We start from the raw sequence: 21738 nt of genomic DNA, 5'->3' as shown, positions 1-21738 counted from the left end.
TGTCATACTGCTTTGTGACAAAAGAAAATACTATTCCATTCACATTGAGAAGATAGTTAATATTACAATATACTATGACTTGAGTGTTTGGGTCTACTCAAAATTCATATATTGAAATCCTAACCAAAAACTTATGGTATCTGAAGGGGCCTAGGAAGATGACTAAGTAATATGGGTGGGGCCTTCATGAATGAACTAAATACTACATTTAGTGTAAGGTAGATTTATAACTGCATATGTAGGAAGTATCTCATTATAAAGGCCCAGTGGGGTTCATTTGTTCCTTCCACCATTTGAGGACACAGTGAAAAGATGCTATCTGTGAACCAAAAGCAGACCCTCACCAGATATCAAATCTGCCAACACCTTCATCTTGGACTTCATAGTCACTAGAACTATAAAGGATAAATTTCTGTTGTTTACAAGTCCCCAAGTTTATAGTATTTTTGTTGCAGAGGCCAAATGAACTAAGATGTATTTAAGTACTGAGGGGAAAATAGGCATGTTTTATGTCATAATTAAAATATTTGAATTGTTTAATAAGCACTAAATAAAAACCAATTTTCACAACTTTATAATTTTGTATTTACAAGTCTTTGATAATAGATTATTAATAGACATTTGGTAGAAATTAACAATATAATTTTATAGAATTTTTTAAAATTTTTCTATAAAATCTTTCACAGTGTTTGTTAGAGAAAGCACACTTGACTAAAAAGGAAAAGGAATGGCTTTTCAACATCCAATCTAAATTTAAATCATGTTTCAAATATTTACTAGCTGAATGACCTTGAATAGGTCAATTACCCTTTATAACCCAAAGTTTCTCATTTTTAACATATTGATTATAAAAATCTACTTTTTAGGATTATTGTGAGTTTTGAAGGTGTTGATTATAAAATAACTGTCACTGTGTCTGGGTATATAGGAGGTAACCAGTAAACTGTAATGCAGTTAACTTTTTTAAAGGTAGGCATGGAGCATAGCAAGCACTCAATAAATGTTACTTGTATATTAACACATGTGGTAGGGCAAATGTATTCAATAGAACAGCACTTTTAAGAGTGAGTAATCCCTGGTCAGGTAATTTTCAAAGTTCTGCATCTATTATTTCTTTTAAAATTCATTCATTCATTTAGTAAATATTATAAAGTTCCAAGCCCTCCTGAAGTTACAGTCTAGATTAAAAGACACACATTATCAGATAAACATATTACTACAGATTTTACTCCATTATATAAAGGAAAAGAACAGGCAACCAAGATGGAGATGAACATAGTGGACCTAATTTATACTGTAATATCAGAGAAGGCTTCTCTGAGGAAATGTTTAGATAAACCTAAAAGATGAATAGGAATTAGAAACAGGGAGAAAATAAAATTCCAGAAAATAAGAATAAATGAAAGAGAGCATAAATAAAATAAAAATATCATTCTTTTACTGAAGAACTAGAAGAAAACTAGTAGGGTAAGGGGGAAAGTAGAACACAATGATGTTGCAGAGATAAGGAGGGACCATATCATATTTGCCTTTGTGGGTCAAGTACTGAGTATTTTTTTTTTAAGTTTTTGTTTTTTTTTTTTTAGAGAGAGAGAGAGAGAGAATTTTTTAATATTTATTTTTTAGTTATCAGCGGACACAACATATTTGTTTGTACGTGGTGCTGAGAACCGAACCCGGGCCGCATGCATGCCAGGCGAGCGCGCTACCACTTGAGCCACATCCCCAGCCCAAGTACTGAGTTTTTAGTTCATTGTAAATGCTTCAATTCTCTGCCTCTGAAAACTGAAGTAGATAAATTAGGTGATGTGAACTGTGTTTTTAAAAGATCACTAGAGAATTTGGGTAAATGATGGAAGAGTATGAACATTTTTCAAACTATACTCCTTTCCTCAAAATCAACTGAAAATAAAAAGCACCAAAGAAAGAAAACAGCATTGCAAATGAAACAGAAAGGACCACAACCATGATCCACAAAATACAAGGATTATTTGTCAAATACTAAGAAACTTTGTATTATGAACGACATGAAAAGATTATTTAAAAAAAAAAAAACCCTCCTCAGACTCTATACCTTGTACAGACTACAGATAGTTCTAAAAGTTTATCAGAATTAAAAATCCATTGCAACAATCCTTTGATTATAATGATGACATTTAAGGGAATGGGCAAGCCATGGGAGAAATAATTCATTATCCAGTAAGGATTTAGTTCCAAAGAATCAAGACCAGGGAAGATATAACTGAAGAAGAAGAACCTATCAATTTTATGATCTACAACCAAATCCAACCTAAGGGATTTCTGGTCTTGAAAGGTGGTAAAAGACAAGAAAAACATAAATCATAATATCTCTTCTCAGAGAGTCTGTGGTACATAAGGTACAAAACAAATGATACATGGAAAATGAGAAGGTACATGCCCTGAGAAGAAGACATAAAAAATATAGTACAGTGGTGTTTAAGGCAGTAAAATCTGTTTGATTCTATGTACTATTCTACTTGCCTTGGTCTCTCTCTGTATTATTCTGAAACAACCCAGATTATAGTTACCTTTATTTGAAAAAATGTAATAACCATAAATTAATCACTGTGGGACCTACACATAGATATTATGAGAAGGGGAGAAATAGAAGGATATGAACATAAATTTAAAATAGAAGAAAACCATTCACCAGCAGAGAAATTATTTCATGTAACAGAAAGAATTCAATCATATAGTTCATTATATTTTAAAAGAATTTCAATGTGATATTCCTCTACAAAAAGATATTTCAAAGATGAGTTACAAAATATTTTAAAAGTTCACCTTCAAAAAAGGATAAAAAGAACAAATAATTATGAAAGTTAACCAGACATGCTTAAGAAAGCTATGAAAGAGCAAAAGACAAACCATTATAGATGAAAATTATATCAAAAGCTGGTTAAATAAAATTGAAAATCAGTAAAGGAATATGGATATAGTCTAAATGAATTCACACAGAATGAAATGAAAAAGAGCAATCATGATGGTATGATTATACAGATGATAATAAATATAATCACAAATATGCACATTGCATGACAAATATAGAAAAAATATTTGAGGATATAATATAAAAATAATTTTCAGATGAAAAAAGTCCAAGGAAAAAATAGATACATAACTTAATAGGTTTAATCAACCTCAAAGATAATGAAACAATAGGAAAAATTATAACTGATGCCACAGAAATACAAAGGATTACTAGGGACTATTATGATAGTCCCACATAAACAAATTGGAAAACCTAGAAGGAATTGATGTATTTGTGGACACACATAATCTAACAAAATTGGACCACGAAGACAAAAAACAAACACCTCAACGAGTAACAAGATTTAATGTGTAATTTCAAGGGAAAAAAGAACTCTTCTAAACTGAGATCAGCATTATCCTAATATCAAAATGAAAGAACAAAAAGCAAAACCACAGACCAATATCCTGATGAACATAAATGCAAAAATTGTCACAAAGCACTTATAAAATGAATCCAATCACATATCAAAATACACCATGATTAATGAGACTTACCCCAAGAATACAAGGATGATTCAACATATAATGTAATATATCACATCAACAGAAATGAAGAATGAAAATCATACAGGCATCTCAAAAGATTCAGAAAAATCATGCAATAAAATGCAGCATCCCTTCATGATAAAAACTAATAACATATTAGGTACAGAAAGAACACACTTCCACATAATAAAGCCTATAGAAGGCAAACTGATGGCCAAAATTATATTGAATGGGATAAAGATGAAATTATTTCTTCTAAGGTCAGTAAGAACAATTCATTTTCATCACTCTTATTTAACATAGTATGAATACATGGTGTGTAACCAGAGCAATTTGGCAAAAGAGAAAAATAAAAGGTATCCAAATAGGAGAGAAGGAAGCCAAATTGTCCATATTTTCATATGACATGATTCTTCAAAGAGAAAAACCTAAAGACTCTATCAAAAGGCTATTAGAATGAATTCAGTGAAGTTATAGTATACAAAATCAACATACAAAAATTAGGAGCATTTTTATAGCCCAGTAATGAACTTGCTGAAAATTAGAGAAAGCAGTCCCATTAGTAAAAGCTATAAAAATAGCTTGGAATAAATTTAACATGGAAAGCAAATTAACTCTATAATGAAAATACAAAAATATTGATGAACAAAATTGAAGAAGACACTAAAAATTGGAAAGATCAAACAAGAAGAGCAATGATGGAGGTGTCACAATACATGAACTGAAATTATACTACAAAATTATAGTAAGAAAAATAACACGGTACTGGAAATCAAAATAAATATGAAGATCAATGGAACAGAATAGTAGACACAGAGACAACCCACATAGATATAGTCACTGATGCTTGACAAAGATGCTAAAAACATACACTGGAGAAAAGACAGTCTTTAAAAAAAATGGTGCTGAACCTCTGAGCATTACTCTCCAGGATATATAAAGAACTCAAAAAACTTAACACCAAAAAATCACAAATAACCCAATCAATCAATGGGCAAAAGAACTGAATAGATGATTCACAGAAGAAATACAATCAGTCAACAAATACATGAAAAAATGTTCAACATCTCTAGCAATCAGAGAAATGCAAATCAAAACTACACTGAGATTTCATCTCACTGCAGTCAGAATGGCAATTATCAAGAATACAGGCAACAATAAATGTTGGTGAGGATGTGGGGGAAAAGTACATTTATACATTGCTGGTAGGACTGCAAATTGATGCAACCACTATGGAAAGCAGTATGGAGATTCCTCAGAAAACTTGGAATGGAACCACCATTTATTTGACCCAGTTACTTTACTCTTGGTTGTATACCCAAAAGACTTAAAATCAGCACACTACAGTGAAAGAGCCACATCAATGTTTAATAGCAGCTCAATTCACAAGAGCTAAACTATGGAACCGGCCTAGGTACCCTTCAACAGATGAATGGGGATTAAAAAAATATGGTATATATACACAATGAATACTATTCAGCCATAAAGAAAAATGAACTTATGTAACTGCCAGTATATAGATGGAACTGGAGACTATCAACATAAGTGAAATAAGCCAATCCCAAAAACCAAGGCAAATGTTCTCTCTGATATGTAGATGCATAAATTACAATAGTGGGGTGGGTAGGGAAGAACAGAAGTACTTTGGATTAGACAGAGGGGAATGAAAAGAAGGGATGGGGAATGGGAATAGGAAGGATAATAGAATGAATTGGAAATTACTTTCCTATATGCATATATGAATACATGACCAATGTGTAATTCCACATCAAGTACAACTAGAGAATGGGAAGTTATACTCCATATATGTATAATATGTCAAAATGCATTCTATTATCATGTTTAACTAATAATAAATTTTAAAATGTTTCTGGGAAAACTGAATATTCATATGTAGAAGAATGAAATTTTATCCCTATATTTCACCCTGCACAAAAGTCAACTCTTAAGAGGACTAAAGACCTAGGAATTAAACTACAAAGTTTGCAACTGATAGAAGAAAACATAGGCTCAACACCCCTAACATATTGGTTCAGGCACTTACCTCCTTAACAAGGTTCTTAAAGTTCAAGAAATAAAACCAAGGTAAATAAGTGGGACAGCATCAAATTACAAAGTTTCTGCACAGCAAAGGTAACAAGAGCATGAAGAGAAAAACTAAAGAATTGGAGAAAATCGTTGCCAGCTATTCTTCCTGCAGGGGATTAATCTAGAACATAAAAAGAACTAAAAAAACAACAACAAAAAAAAACACTTAAAAAAAAGACCCAATCAATAAATGGGCAAATTAACTAAAGAGATACTTCTCAAAAGAAGAAATATAGATGGCTAACAAATATATGGAAAAATGTTAAACAACCCCTAGGAACAAATTTGATTTGATTTGAATGCAAATCTAAACTACACTGAGATTTCTGGTTAGAATGCCAAGCATCAAAAATACAAATAATAGCTGGGCATAGTGGTACATGCCTGTAATTCCAGTGACTCTTAGAAGGCTCATGCAGGAGAATAGCAAGTTCAAAGCCAGCTTCAGCAAATTAGCAAAGCCCTAAGCAATTTAGGGAGACCCTGTCTCAAAACAAAAATATAAAAAGGGCCAGGGATGTTGCTCAGGGGTTGAACACCCATGAGTTCAATTCCTGGTACCAAAACAAACAAAATAATAAAAGTAACAATAATAATTTTTTTAAAAAAGGAGGAGAAAATGCCATCAGGGAAATGGGGAAAAGTACACTCATACACTGTTGGTAGGACTGAACTTGTATAACTACCTTGGAAAACAGTATGAACACTCCTCAAAAGACTAGGAATGGAACCACCATATGACCCAGATATCCCACTCCTTGATGTTTATTCAAAAGAATTAAATTCAACATACTGTAGTGATACAGACACATCAACGTTAATAGCAACACAATTCAAAAAGCCAACCTATGGAACCAACTTAGGTGCCCTTCAACAGATTAATGGATAAAGAAAATACGGTATATGTATGCACAGTGTAGTTTTACTCAACTGTAAAGGAGAAGGAAATTATGACATTTTTTGGTAAATAGATGGAACTGGAAAACATTATGCCAAGTGAAATAAACCAGACCCAAAAAATCAAAGATCAATTTTTTTCTCTCATATATGGACACTAGAGTGAAATAAGGGAGGGGAAAGAAAGGTGGTGTACCCCTGAAAACAGAAGAGAGATCAGTGGAGTAGAAGAAAGGGATTGAGGGGGGAAAAGGAAGAACAGGAAAAAGGAAGAATGGCAGAATGAAATTGACCAAGTTATGCTATGTACATATATGAATATATCACATTGAACTCTACCTAAAAAACATCAGTTTTAAAAGTAATAAATAAACAGAAGGCAGACAAGTAGATTAGAAGAAGGGGAACAGTGGGAGAGAGAAGAGGAAGGAAAGTGGAAGTACTGGAGATTAAAATGGAGCAAATAATTTTCCATGCATGAATGCATATGTCAAAGTGACATAATGTAAAACTAAAATGTACTAATAAAAATTCTTTTTTTAATGTGGAAAAACCTCCCACACTTATGGATGGAAGAATTAATATTTCTATACTACCTAAAGCAAATTGCATATTTAATATAATCCCCATTGAAATACCAATGGTATTTTTCACATAAATAGAAAAAAAACAATACCCCAATTCATATAAAACTATAGCCAAAGCATTCTGGAGGAAAAAAACAAAGCTAGAAGCATCATGATACCTTATCTCAAGGCATACTACAGGAATGTAATAACCAAGACAGCATGGTACTGACAGAAAAAACAATGCATATACCAATAGAGAAGAAGGGAATCCAGAAATAATCTTTAGTCAATGATTTTTTACAGAGGCACCACAAATATACATGGGAGAAAGAATAGCCTCTCCATTAAATGGTGCTAGGAAAGGTGGACTTACACATGCAGAACAACAAAATAACCCCCTACATCTTACCATATACAACTATCAACTAAAAATGAATCAAACACCTAAATGTAGGACTGGAGCTGGGAAATTCCTAGAAGAAAATATAGGAAAACACTTCAAGACACCAATATAGACAATGATTTTTTTAAAAAATAAGATCTCAAAAGCACAGGCAACAAAGCAAAAATAGATAGATGGGATTATATTAAACTAAAACCCTTGTACATAATACAGCAAAGGAAACAATCAACAGAGTAAAGAGAGAATATATGGAATGGCAGTAATTAATATATGGAATGAATGCTATTCATCTGACAAAGGATTAATACCCAGAATATATAAAGGACCCAAAAAATACAACATAAAAATATATAATCTGACTTTAAGATGGGCAAATTATCTAAACACATATTTCTTTTAAAAAGATAGCCACTGGGGCTTGGTGGTGCACACCTGAAATCCCAGCAGTTTGGGAGACTAAGACAGGAGGACCATAAGTTCAAGTCCAGCCTCAGCAAATTAGTGAGACTCAGGGTCAAAATAAAAAAGGTGTGGAGATGAAGCTCAGTGGTAGAGCACCTCTGGGTTAAATCCCCAGTAACAAACAAAAAAAGATATACAAACATCCAACAAGTATATAAAGAATGCTCAATATCAGTAATCATCAGGGAAATGGAAATCATAACTACAATGAGGTATAATCTCATCCTAGCTAATATTAAAAAAAAGCAAAAAATAACAAATGCTGGTGAGGATATAGAAAAAAGGAAACTCATAAACTCCTGTTAGAATGTGAATTACTACAGCAATTATGGAGAACAGTATGGAGAGTCTTCACAAAACTAAAAATAGATCTATATTATGATCCAGTTATAATGCTACTATAATTACAAAGGTAATAAAATCAGTATACCAAAAAGATGCCTGCTCTCTCATGCTTGTTGTAGCACTCTTCACGTTAGCTAAAATACAGAATCAACCAAGGTGGCCATTAGAAGATGAATGGATAAAGAATATATGGAAGATGTGTATCATGCAGCCATAAAAAGAATGAAATCCTATCATGCAGTAACAAGGATGTAACTATAAGACATTATGTTAAATGAAATAAGCCAGACACAGTAAAATACCATATATTCTTAATCATATACAGAAGTCAAAAACTTTGGTCTCAAAAAAGAGAATAAAAGCTGGGTACAGTGGCTCATTCTTGTAATTCTAGCAACTTAAGAGGCTGAGACAGGAGGATTGTATGTGTGAGGCAATTCTCAGAAACTTAGTGAGACTGTATCTCAAGTAGTAAAAAAAAAAGACTGATGATATAGTTCAGTGGTAAAGCAACCCTGGGTTCAGTCCCCAGGACTAAAACAAAACAAATTAAAGAAGAGAGTAGAACAATGATTACTAGATGCTGAGAGGGATGGTGGGGAAGGTAGATGAAGGGAGAAGGAATAATGAGTAACAAAATACACTTAAAAATAATAAGTTCTTGTGTTCTACAGTACACAGGAGGGTGACTAGCTTACAACAACCTATTAAATATTTTATGAAGAACTAGAAAAGAGGAGCTTGAAGACTCTAAACACAAAGAAATGATAAGGATATGTATATATGTGCTGAAGTACCCCATAAATATATATAATTAGTATGTTTGAACTAAAAAGAAAGATTAAAATTATAAAGAGATAATGAAAAAAACTGCATGGGAATATGGATAGAAAAAAATTGACACCTAGAAGTGAGAGAAATCAGCCTGGCCTCCAGCTTTTCAAGGTAAGATCTACTTCAAGAAATAGTAGGAAAACAAATTCATAATTTTATCACAATTCAATCTCTCATTAGTTCTCTAAAATTTATCTATTCCTTTATACTAGGCTGAAGCTGGATTCTCAAAGTTCAGCATGAATCTTCCATCAGAAGAGCCAAGGGATTTCCTAATATTGTTTTTATTACAGAGAAGTCAATGTCCTGCCCTTTGACTTTTCTGTGGCTTTTGGCAACACTGATCAATTTCTTCTCAAAGATCTTCTTTAGCTTCCATGTTAAGTACACTACTCTTCTCTCCCATGTTTCTGACTATTCTATCAAATTTATGCTCTTTTCTTCTATAACCAAAAAGAAATCTTTCCCCATAATTTGGATCTTGACCCTGTGTCAAGCTCCTTTCTTTGAAAATATCCAACCTATAGTTTCAACTGTGATCTTATTGATGGGAAGACTCCCAAATTTATATTCCCAGCTTTGACCTCTCTTCACTTCAACTCTTTGAACTTTTCCAACTGATGGCACTAGTAAGTTTCTTTTGTGTTTTCACTTATTCTGCTAAAATTGATTTTCTCTCTTAATTACTGTTTTTAGGAATGGCTTCATCATTCTCTCAATCGATAGCTTAAAATAAGATACTCATCTTTGATTCTTTTCATTTTTACTTGCTCCCTTGTGCCAAGTAATCTCCTAGTTCTACCAAATTACCCTTCAAAATATCTCTTGAATCCCACCTTTCCCTTGCATTTTCACTTCTTCCAATCTAAATAATGTCCTAGTCATATGACACTAAGTAATAAAAATATCTTGTCTGCTCTGGGCACTGCTAACACACTGACTTAAAAAAGCAATACTCATGCTTACAAGCCTACAAAATGCCCTACTGAGGATAAAACATAGAACAATCGGTTTGACAAGATTCTCTTCAATCTGACACTACATTGCTTAGGTCTTTGTTTGTCTAGCATTATTCAGCCTAATATAAAAGAGTTTGGGTGATAGAGGTAGAAAATCTGGTTCAAATCCTACGTCTATCATTTACTAACAGTGTTGTTGTGGGCAAGAAAATTAACTTCTCTGGACTTTACCTGATATATGAGGATAATAATAATAACCTTACGAAACTCTTGAAACAAGGTATATAAGTCGCATGGTAGAGCATTTTACACAAGAAAATCAACAAATGATAGCTACTATGCTGCTTTTCGTGTGTAAAAAACATGCCTAGTCCTATCATCTGTCAAAATCTTATTTGTTCTTTGAGCCTAGGTCATAATTATCTTTGTACATAACAACCTATCCTGAACAGCTTAACTTTGAGTTATTCATAGAAAGCCCTTCAAAAAATATTATTGTTCTTACCTTTGAACATCTCTACCTCATACACTTAGTTTATATCTATCATTAACATTTATCATACTTGAAGACACAAGACAGTTATAAATGCCCTTCCTTTATCTCCCTTATTGAAATATAATAGCTTCTAAGCAATGACTGTTTTATATACTCTTTGTGTTCCTGTCTTGCAAAGAGCAGAAAGTAAGTAAACATCTGCAGAATATATTATTGCTACCAAAGTTGATGCCTATTACGGAATTTACATAAGAGATTAATATCCATTTCATCATACTGACTTTTCTCAGGAAAGTAAATGGCTTCTGTAACTGTTTAATATGTCCTGCCCAATGATTTGATCTTATTGTTAATATGTTGAAAATTAACTATAATAGTTGAAAGAATTTATTATCAGGTTTTATTTTAACCGCTAACCATTCACTCAAAGAGTTGCTCAGTATCTATACAATTGCTTCAAGTAATAACCATAAAGGAAACACAAGCTAAAAAAGTGGTGTCTTATTATCCCATTCCGTGGTTTCTGGAACTAAACTAATGACTTAATTCTATTTTTATTAAATAAAGAAATGCTTTAAGATATATTTTAGTATACTCACAATTTGAAAAAAAAAGTAATTTCTAAAGATTATAGGTAAATTACTTAAGGAATACTAATACAAAACACAACAATAGTTTGCAATATTGATTTTAAATTGTTTCAGATGACTCTAGACATTTTCAAATGTTGATCTCTAATTATACCTGTACAATAAAAGGAATTCCTAGCTGAAAATTCAGTCTATTATCTCAAGTTTTGCATATAAATTATTATGTAAGCAGCTTATCTGAATTTTTCTTCATTTAATAGGCTGATTCTTTTTCTCAAAAGTAGGCTGACTGTTTTTGTGTGAGGTTGTTGAAAGTTTTTAATCCCTTAATGTATATTGACTGTATCATTAAAGACAATGAAATATGTTACTATTCATGGAAATGAAAATATTTGATTTAGAATGATGTCAGAATTTGTTTTCCCAATGACTGACTATGAAATAATCTCTATCTACAATAATTTTTATTGGTGCATTATAATTATACATAATAGTGGGGTTCATTGTGTCATACTGGTAAACGTGCAACACATAATTTCATCAATCTTGTTCCCTAGTACCTTCTCTTTCCCTTCATTCCTTGTTCCCACTGATCTGTTTATTCTACTTTACTGATCTTCCATCTATTATTATTTCAATTAGTGCTTCCTAATTATATATATGAACAGGATTCATGTGTTATGTTCGTTCATGGATGGGGAATGAAATGTACAAAATTAAAATAAATTTTATACTCTGTTAATCCATTTGATGATATTTTGCTTGAAAGAATATTTACTTTGTGTATTTAGTATATTTTTCTTTATCACAGCTTTTATATATATCCCTCTTTTAACATGACTGTGTGTTAAACCTATGCCACATATATATATATATATATATATATATATATAGAGAGAGAGAGAGAGAGAGAGAGAGAGCCAATCTATATTTAGCAGTTAAATTCCTGGTTGGATTTCAACTGAACAAGAAAAACATAGGTTGCTCATCACTTTACCCAGAATGAGGTAACCTTTTCAATCTGCCAATTTTTTAAAAAAATGGTACAATATTTGAACCAGGGTTGTATTCCCATAAATGGTTATAACAACCATTATTCCAGGACACATTTCTGTGACAAATCTAATCTGTTCTGTATTATACGGTCCAGAGAACTCTCTTGAAATGTATGATGTTAGTGCATTAAGACATATTAAAAAACAACAACTTACGGGAGGTCCAGTGTCCCCTTTTGGCCCTCTTAGATACTCCATTTCAAGCATTGTATTAAGATCCTCATAATAATAATAATCATAAAGCTCAGTTTCATAGCTGTTTTCGATGGGATAAGTAGCATCAGGATAAAATTCACCTTCCTTCCTTAGATCAAGGTGATTATCCACAGATGGCTTTTCTGTCACTCTGTATAAAGTTGTGTTTAAAATCTGTTCCATTTCCATGAGTTCATTAGTGTGTAGATTTGCTGTGATCGCCTTCTTGAGATTAGCATTTATATCTTGTCTTTTATGTGGAAGAATAGATGACATCTTCTTAAACAGTGACATACCAGTTATGGTATCATCCTCATGTTGTGTTATATTTTCAGATACATTTGGCAGATAACTAAATTTCTCCTTGGTATTCATTCTTGTCTCACTGAGGCCATGATGGGTCATTGACAGGCTTAAATTTGTTTGAATATGTTCCTCCATGATGGTTTCTTTGGCTTGAATCCCATAGTTTGTGAGATCCACAGCAGAGACATTTGCTGAATGAAGAGAAGTTAACTGAGCTTTTGATACCTGGTGTTCTGGTCTTTTATGCACTGTTGCAGAATCATTATTTATGACATTTGTAATGCTTCTGCCTTCATAAAATGTATTCTCTAACAGCATTTTTTCATCAAATCCTTCGGGCAAGGGAGTGTGTTCCAGTCTCTTAGTAGGTGTGATAGTTGTATGAGGAAGGCTTGTTTTAGTTTGGTATTTGTCCGCGTGGCGACACTGCTGTTTCACATATCTACAGTAGTCTGCAGATACTTCTGCAGAAGGAATAATATCCAACTGACATATTATTCCTTCAAAATGTACAGAGTTATTATTCATACTTCCTAAGGTAAACACACTATTAGAATCAAAAGTCTGAACTTCTGAAATAGTCTCTGTGCTAAAATATTTATTTCCACACTCAACAAACATTGAGACAACTCGGTTTCTGATAGTAATGGCAAATGAGTGCCATAGCTCATCATGAACACTGTAGTTGAAAAATACAGACTGCTTTCCTCCAATATATACTATTAATTTTTTTGGTAGTAATTGTACTCCTAATTGTAGTCTATTTTTATTTCTAATGCTGAAGAGAAATGCATTATTCACTTTATGTGACTGTAACCCAATTAATATTGTAAATGGCTGTCCTAAGTTTTCTGGTAAAATTTTCATGAGAGGTGACTCAACATAAGCATCATTTTTAAAAATGACACCTGATTCTATTAAATGGACCCCCTGAGGTAATGGTGAAGATGATGATGGTACAGCAGTCACTGATGATGAGTGTCTTACATCTTTGCCTCCAAGGCCTAGTTGATGAAGAATATCTATGCCTGGAAATTAAAGAAAGAGAGAGAGAGAGAAAGAGAGAAAGAATCTTACTCTTATGCATTCATGTGTTCATATAAATATTTGAGTATAAGGAAATCTTCCTTGTATCAACAGTAATTTCTAAAATAAGCATGCTCTATCAATAACTAGTTTCTGGGTAATGAGACAGGGAGAGGGAGAATAAGGTGCTATATTCATTATTTTGAATAAAGTTTGTGTGTATGCGCACATACATCCACACATCAATATTTGTTTTTTCTTTTAGTTATAGATGGCCACAATATCTTTATTTTATTTATTTATTTTTATGTGGTACTGAGGATCAAACCCAGAGCCTCACAAGTGCTAGACAAACACTCTACTATTGAGCTACAACCCCATCCCCCACACATCAATATTTCTTAACCCCAAATTTAAAAATTAGGTTAGTCTCTCATTTTTTCCATTTGACTAGAATTCTTATCTATTACTCCAATGGATACCCATGTTCAAAGATTCCCAGATGTTATTCACTTCAGTTCATAGCTTAAAATTTAATGACATCTATATTAAGGAGAAACTGGGATCACACTTAAAAAAAAGTTTGTGATTTGGAAGATATTTTCTAAATTAAGTTCACATAATCCCTTACACTCTATTTTCCCTACTAAACTTCTAGGAATTTACAAATCACATAGAAACTCTCTATGCTTAGGCTCTTAAGTGTGTACTGCATTTAAAGTACTTTGGTCACCACAATCCTTGGGTAATGCCTGTACAAGAAAATTTAAGTGTTTTTTATTGTTGGTAAACACCATACTTTTTCTGCAAAATTTAAATTTCTCTATTTCCCTTTTTTTTCCAATCCTTTTCTGCATTTTTATACAATTGATAGACTCCTTTTCAACATTTATTTTATAATATGCATTTATATAATATGTATCTGATATAATTATGATTATTTAAAATTTATTTTTCATTGTAGTATTACCAATAGTATACTACTTGTGTCCCTTACTCATTATAAGCTTCTGGAAGATGGGTTCTAATTGGTTCATTATTGGATCTCTACAGTACCTACCTTGAAAATAGTTTTAAAATTTCTGAATGAATGAGTTTGCCCCACCACAACTTGAACAGATTTCATATTCACCTTCAGAGTCACAAAATTAAATGCTATTCACAAAGGATGATGAATCCTCTCTTAAAAATACAGAATAGCTTAGTCAATTGTATGATATTTATTATTATTTGGGCTATAAGTCTCCATCTGTATCTTTGTATGTGTGTATGTGTGTGTGTGTTCTCCAATGAACATATATGTGCATGTACATACATGTGTGTATATATGTATATGTATATATGTGTGTATATGTATGTATATATGTGTGTATAAATATACATATAGTATATACATTACATAGTACATATGTAATATGTATATAAAATTTCTAGCCAGAAATGTTAAACAAGTATGCTTAGTGAAAAAAAAGAAGTTTTTGAAGATTATCCAGGAATATCTGGTATCACCTTAATTTTCCTTTTGCAGGAAATTAGCAGATATCTGACAATTTATGTTCATTTATGTTCATTACAAAGAACAAACATAATGGAGAATCTCAGTCTCAAGTCTGATAATTGTGTACAATAATTAAATAATTATTGGATATCATTTATGCATAACTAACAATACAATTAAAATGTTTTCTCAGAGATATTCATAAAACTCAAATGTTCTGTTTTAGATTTAGAACAGCCATCATTTTATTCATAAAATAGTTGTAATTTTACAACAATATTAAAGTATATTTGATCTAAAATATTGCATGATAATGTGTCTCAAACTTTTCATCAAAACATTCCAAATAGCAGTTTAGAACTATATGCACCTCCAGAGTTATGGTGGCATAAAGGGACTCCATTTAATCATGAAAATACCCCTTGATTTCTCATATCTTATAATTCACACAAAATTTTAATTGTTTTCCATTTTATGGTTACTTAATATAACATCTAAATTACTTACCAGCTAAATCAGTTAACCTAAAGATTTGTTCTTTATCTTTGAAAACCAGTGATTTTATTAGAATATGGCATCTTATTGGTCATTCTGGAAAACTGTTTCTAGGTACATAAAAATCCTATTCATTGTATAGCTTCAAGACATTTTTTTAACTTCAGCAAATTTTTCATGAATTTGAAAATTTCATAGTCTTGGTTATCTTCTTCAAAATCCTATTATGAGTACTGTCTTCTATATGAATAATTTCTCTATAATTATTTTTAATATATTTTTATCTTCAGATCCATTAATTTTTCTTATTTCTATCTTTATTGCTTCTCCTGTAATGTCTAATTTCTCTTTGGGCTCTTTCCAATTTTACCTCAATATATAAGACTCTTTTCCTGTGACTTCTGAATTCTCTAAGTTCACAGTTTATATCTTTGCAAATGTCTTGTCATCTCTTACTTTTCCCTGAGTTCTCATGTTTCTGCTTTATCATCCTCTTTCATATAGGTGATCTGGAGTTTTTTGTTTTAAAAATATTTGTTCAGAATTTTTATCTAATAGCAATATATTTTGTGTATATTCTTGGTTTTGCTGCTTTTTCCTACATTTTTGCTTGTTATATCTTTCTATTTATGCTATTTCAGCTTCTTATTATTACCATTATTTCCAAGCCCAGCAATTTATAGAAGGATGCTGTGAGAAGTAGTCCAGGCCTTCCAAATCTCAAAACTGCTACACTATTATCAGAGTTTCCTTTTAAAATTAAAATGAAATCCCCACCTTTTCTCTGAACTCTAGGCAGTTCAGGAGGACTTCAATAGCCAGTTCTGCCTACAACCTCTCATTCTCTTTCCTCTGTATCCAGTCCCCGTGGGTGCATGCTTCAGAACAAATCTTTCACCTCTGAGGTTTGTTCCCACTTAGCCACTTAATTGTTATCTGTGCTTTCTTGTACTTTCCCTTGGGCAGCTTCTGTCCCCCTCAGATCCTATAGCACTTCTTGTTATTAAGGATTAGACATTAATTGTGTTAAACTTTGCTTCTCATCCTCAAGAAGTTTGATTTTTTTCCTATTGATTGTATGTGGCATCTGGTTTTCTTGGCATAGTTTTGGGAGTTTGCAGATTATATTAATACCACAGTTTTGCTCAATATAAAATTTTAAGTTTGTTTATTAGTTCATTTACCTTTGTTTCTATGTATAATATATGGGGAAGAAAGTGGGAAGATAAATTCTCATGGTTTATACTTAAATTCTATGCCTCTTTCATAGATGGAGAATCTGAATCACAGAAAATTTAAATAACTTGATCAGCATCACACAGCTGATAAATTGTAGAGCTATATTTGTGCCCCATCATTCTTATTTCTAAGGTTGTACTCTGACTATTCTACCGCCTGACAATCATTGTATTTCCCCATACAATTCCACATCTCCTTTGGACAAACCTCACTAATTAATCATGGTAGCATTACATTGTTCCCACAGAAATATCACATTGGAGATTACTCTCTATGTATTAGAGTTTGAATGCAGCTAGAGTTTGTACTTGAGGTGAAAGTGAGTTGTCATCCTACTTGTAAGTATTTACACCTGGGTGTGAATACACTTAGCAAATGTTTTGAACAGATGTTGAGAGAAAATAGAGAACTCTTAGAAGGTATATATGAGGAGGGTTGAAGAGAAAAGGAAGATGGAAGGAAAGAAGGAAGTGGAGGAAAGAAAAGGAAGGAGAAAAATAAAAGAAGAAAACATCTACCCAGAGGACAAACATTTTAACATTTAATTTAGTCCTGGCCTAAATTACAATTTGGAGTTAAATTTAGATATTGGGTATCAACATATACATTAGTAAATAAATAGTCTACAATAAATTATTTCTTTCATGTTGATCCTACCCAAAAATCAATCCAGTTCATGTCATTTAAGAAATCAGTAGCCATTTAAATATTAATTCTCAACCTGACGCTATATTATGTGCTTTACATTTTTTTAAAGAATAAGAAGTGTTTATTAGATTCTTTCATGTACCAACAACTATTTTAAGAACTTTACTGTAGAAAATCACATAATTCTTACAACAACCCTATGAGGCAGATGCCATTGTCTGACTGTTATGAAAAGTCAGAGAACTAAATTATTTGCCCAAAGTCACCCAAATAGGAAGCACTGAGACAGAATTTGAATGCAGTTAATCTCTAAGAGTGAATCTCAACCTGGTGACTTTTAGCAGTGCATGTATCACCCAACAGCAGAACTGACTGTATCTCTTTCCTCTATTTGTTTCTTAAATGTAGAATAAGTTCTGGTGTCACCAAGACAACGCCTTGCTCTTTTTACTGTAAACACAAGACCTTATGACTTCATCCAAACCATAGCTTCAACAACCACATATGCTGACTCACAAACCTCTCTCCTGGGGTTGCATATCCAATTACCTATTGAATTTACCCATAGGGATCAGATGTCTCCAAAGCACTTCTAACTCAATATATTTTCCCCAACCTCATTTTTCTTACTTCAGATTTCTGTCAGTGAAAAGCCTCACAACCACATAAGCATCCAGAATAATCTTTTTGTAATAAAAATTAGATATTGCCACTCCCTGATCAAAATCCTCCAGTGGCTTTACATGGTATATTAAACCTACATCTTCTATCCCTTTCTTATCTCTCTGATTTGATCTACTATCATTTCATCTCACCTTACTTTACTCCAAACTAGTCTTTTCTTATTCTTTTTAAGACCAGCTAAACTCATTTTTAACTCATACTATGTGCATTTATTGTTTTCTATGTTTGGGATCCTCTAAACACTGAAGTTCATTTCCTGGACTAATTTTAATCCATACCCTTTTGTTACAATAACCCATAACTGTGAATATAATGGATTTAAGTGAGTTTTCTAAGTCTTAATAAAGTTTTTGAAACTGAGGGTTTTCCTAGAAACCCCAGAATTTGAAGTTGGTGTCAGAACTAAGGGTGGTTTTGGGAACTGCCTCTACCTTTACACTACTACCACTTACTTATTTTTCTCTTCAGAGATATGTCTATATACAACATTTTGAATTCTGTTTGTTTTTTATTATTCCTGGAATTTTTTGCCATATCAAAGTGAATCAAATTTTTTATCCCATTTCTTCAAGAGTCCTGCTAAAAGTATCCCTCCATGCAAAGCATTACTTACCCTACAATACTGACCAAGTAGTGTTTCTTATTTATTTATTTTTTTTTTTTTTGTAGAGACAGGGTCTTGCTGTGTTGCTCATGCTGGCTTCTTAACTCCTATGCTCCAGCAAACCTCCTGCCTCAGACTTCCAAGTTGCTGAGACAACAGGTGCATGCCACCACACCCTGCTAAGTGTTACTTCTTTCTGAAGCCTTCAATATAATTTTTGTTTGTTGTTGTTTTGTTATACACTAATGAGAAATGGATCCTTTCTTGGTATGCTAATAAAATCAGTCTTCTAAAGCTGACAGATTTAGAAGAGTGACACAGACAACCAAACTTAGTTGTCTTTCATTCGAAACTTATATACTAAGCAGCACTGATATGCTTATCAAAAGTGAGAAACAAAGAAAAAGGAAGAAAGGGAAATGGGAGGGGGAGATGATAAAGTGGAGGAAGGGAACAAAGGATGAAACCATGAGACAAAAATCAGTCTTTTCTCCTTTAAGTTGTTATTCTCAGGTATTTGTCACAGCAACAAAAAGCTAACTTAATTTCAGTGAATTTTTACTCTTTTAAATTTTCATGTCTTCATTAGTCAAGGTCCCAAAGTTATATTCTTTCTAGTTTGTAGGGAACAAAATCACCAAAGTGTATAAAAAGAAATGTTAGATAGACCTCAACTTAGTTTCCTTTTCCTTGCTATTTTACCCAAACTGACCAGATTAACTAGATAATTTCCTCCTGTTCATTTTGTATAATCACAGCCAAATGGTCTGTGTCAAAATCAAGACTCAAATGCAGGCTTTCTGGCTGCAGTTCACTGAGTTAAGGAACTAAAGGAAATTGTTGAAAATCAACTGTTTTGCTTTATTTTGCTTTTGTCAACATTATGAGGATATGGAAAAAGAAAAGGCTCTGGAAAATTCTCTTTTCTTTTACTAAAATGTATTATACTCTCTTTATGTAATAGGCACTGTGTTAAACACTTTGCATGGTTATCTCATTTTGTCCACCCAACAGACATTTGTAGTAAGCATTGGTATTATCTTCACTTTCAAGTTGTTGAAAGTGAGGCTCAGGGTATCTCAGGAATTTGCTAAAGGTCACATAGGTACTAAGTAGTGGAACCTGGACCTTAACCTAGGCTTCTGGCTCCTGAATATGCATGCTTAAGTGCAACTTGCACACCGGGTATGTTAAAAGTGACAATTGTTTCTTTAAAGTTTTCTTAATGTAAATAGCACATTTATTCTGTATAATGAGATACATGCAAACTTATTTGTGAGAAATGAAGCTTTAAGCTACGTGTAAAATTTTTGGTTAAGTGCCCAGTAGGGATCTTTGGCAGAAAATACTTGGAGTTACTGTAGCTAGAATGAGCTGCTTCTCTGTTAATAGTAAACACATTTTGGATTAATTTGTATACGAAATTCTCTTCTTGGAGATAAGTATTCTACACATAGATCCCTACACATGTGGTTTTCACACTTTGGGATCATGAACCTGAGAATACTGTGAATGGTAAGAATTAGTTACGCATTTTGTATAGTGTCATTCATCATGGAGTGATGTTGCAGCTATGCCAATATCTCACTGGCAGCCAGCCCATCAATGTAGTCAGAGTAATAATGAAGGTATGCTGTATCAGATGAGAAAAGGTATATGTATCTGTCAAATCCTCAGAAAACTCAGCCTTATATAATTATTTTTTTTCTTGAAATATGAGCATTTATTCACTAGGCTATGCCTAAAACTTTATTATATGACAAATATAAAATTTTTATCTATTAATAAGATACTTCTGAATTAAAATTTAAAGGAATAACTAAAATCATAGCAAATCACATAGCTGTTTGTTTCTTTTCAGTCAGAGAGAGGCAAGGGATTTCATATTGGGGAGTAGGTGGAAATAGGAGCTGAAGTTTGTATAAAAAACTTTGAGCCAGGTGGTGGGTGCATGCCTGTGATCCCAATGACTCCAGAGCTGAGTCAGGAAATTCTCAAGTTCAAAGACAGCCTTAGCAACTTACAAGTTAGTGAGACCCTAAGCAACTTAGAAAGACCCTGCCTCAAAATAAAAATGGGCTGCGGATGTAGCTCAGTGGTCAAGTGCCCCTGGGTTGGATCACTGGTACCAAAAAGGAAAAAAAAAAAAAAAAAGAAACTTTGAGACCATAATAGGAGGTTGAAAGTTAATTATGTAGAAACACTGAAATATTTAACCAATTATAGCAGAAATTGGAAGAGAAGTATCATAATGAGAATTAAGGATTCAGCTAAAATGTACATACTAAATTGAGAGACAGCCCCCCAAATAAGAACTTTTTTATATCACTCCAATAAAAGTGGCAATTAGGATTTTATTCTATAAGTAAGATATTGGAGGATCCTTCTCTAAAGCAATTCTATAGCCTCAGACATTTGTGGTTCAACTAGATGGTCAGCCAGGTTCCTACTCAGTCATCCTCTATATGAAATATCTCTGGTGACAAGTCTACCCATGCAAATAGTTTCCAAGCCTATTTTTAGTATCTTGCTTTTAAATGATATCAGAGGTACTTCAGACTTATAAAGAATTTCTGCAACATAAAAAAAACAAAAAGTTTGGAAGAAACAAAGTTCAGGTAACAGAAGAAAAATTCAAAAGTATGATTCCTGTCCTTAGAGAGGTAAGAATTGATATTGCATCAAAGAAACAAAAATAGGATACAATTTTTAAAAAGAAGAGGAGGAGTAATCTAGCTATTAAAACATTTTAAATAGCAAAAATTTAAAAATGAAAATCATTAGAATAGTAAATAATAAAAATCT

The 21738-nt window shown here is 32.5% G+C and overlaps 1 protein-coding gene across 1 annotated transcript in view; it reads right to left on the bottom strand.

Annotated features, from left to right (window-relative positions):
- Nucleotides 1-21738, bottom strand: part of Col24a1 (collagen type XXIV alpha 1 chain) — a 367698-nt gene that overhangs the window by 337137 nt on the left and 8823 nt on the right. The window contains exon 3 of the mRNA XM_076862570.1: nt 12395-13767. Coding sequence (XP_076718685.1) covers nt 12395-13767 — 1373 coding nt within the window. The remainder of the gene's footprint in view (nt 1-12394; nt 13768-21738) is intronic.

This window comes from Callospermophilus lateralis, chromosome 7, assembly GCF_048772815.1.
Source record: "Callospermophilus lateralis isolate mCalLat2 chromosome 7, mCalLat2.hap1, whole genome shotgun sequence".
NCBI classification, from domain to species: domain Eukaryota; kingdom Metazoa; phylum Chordata; class Mammalia; order Rodentia; family Sciuridae; genus Callospermophilus; species Callospermophilus lateralis.
Note: the sequence above shows the minus strand (reverse complement) of the source record. Positions and strands in the feature narration are given on the sequence as shown.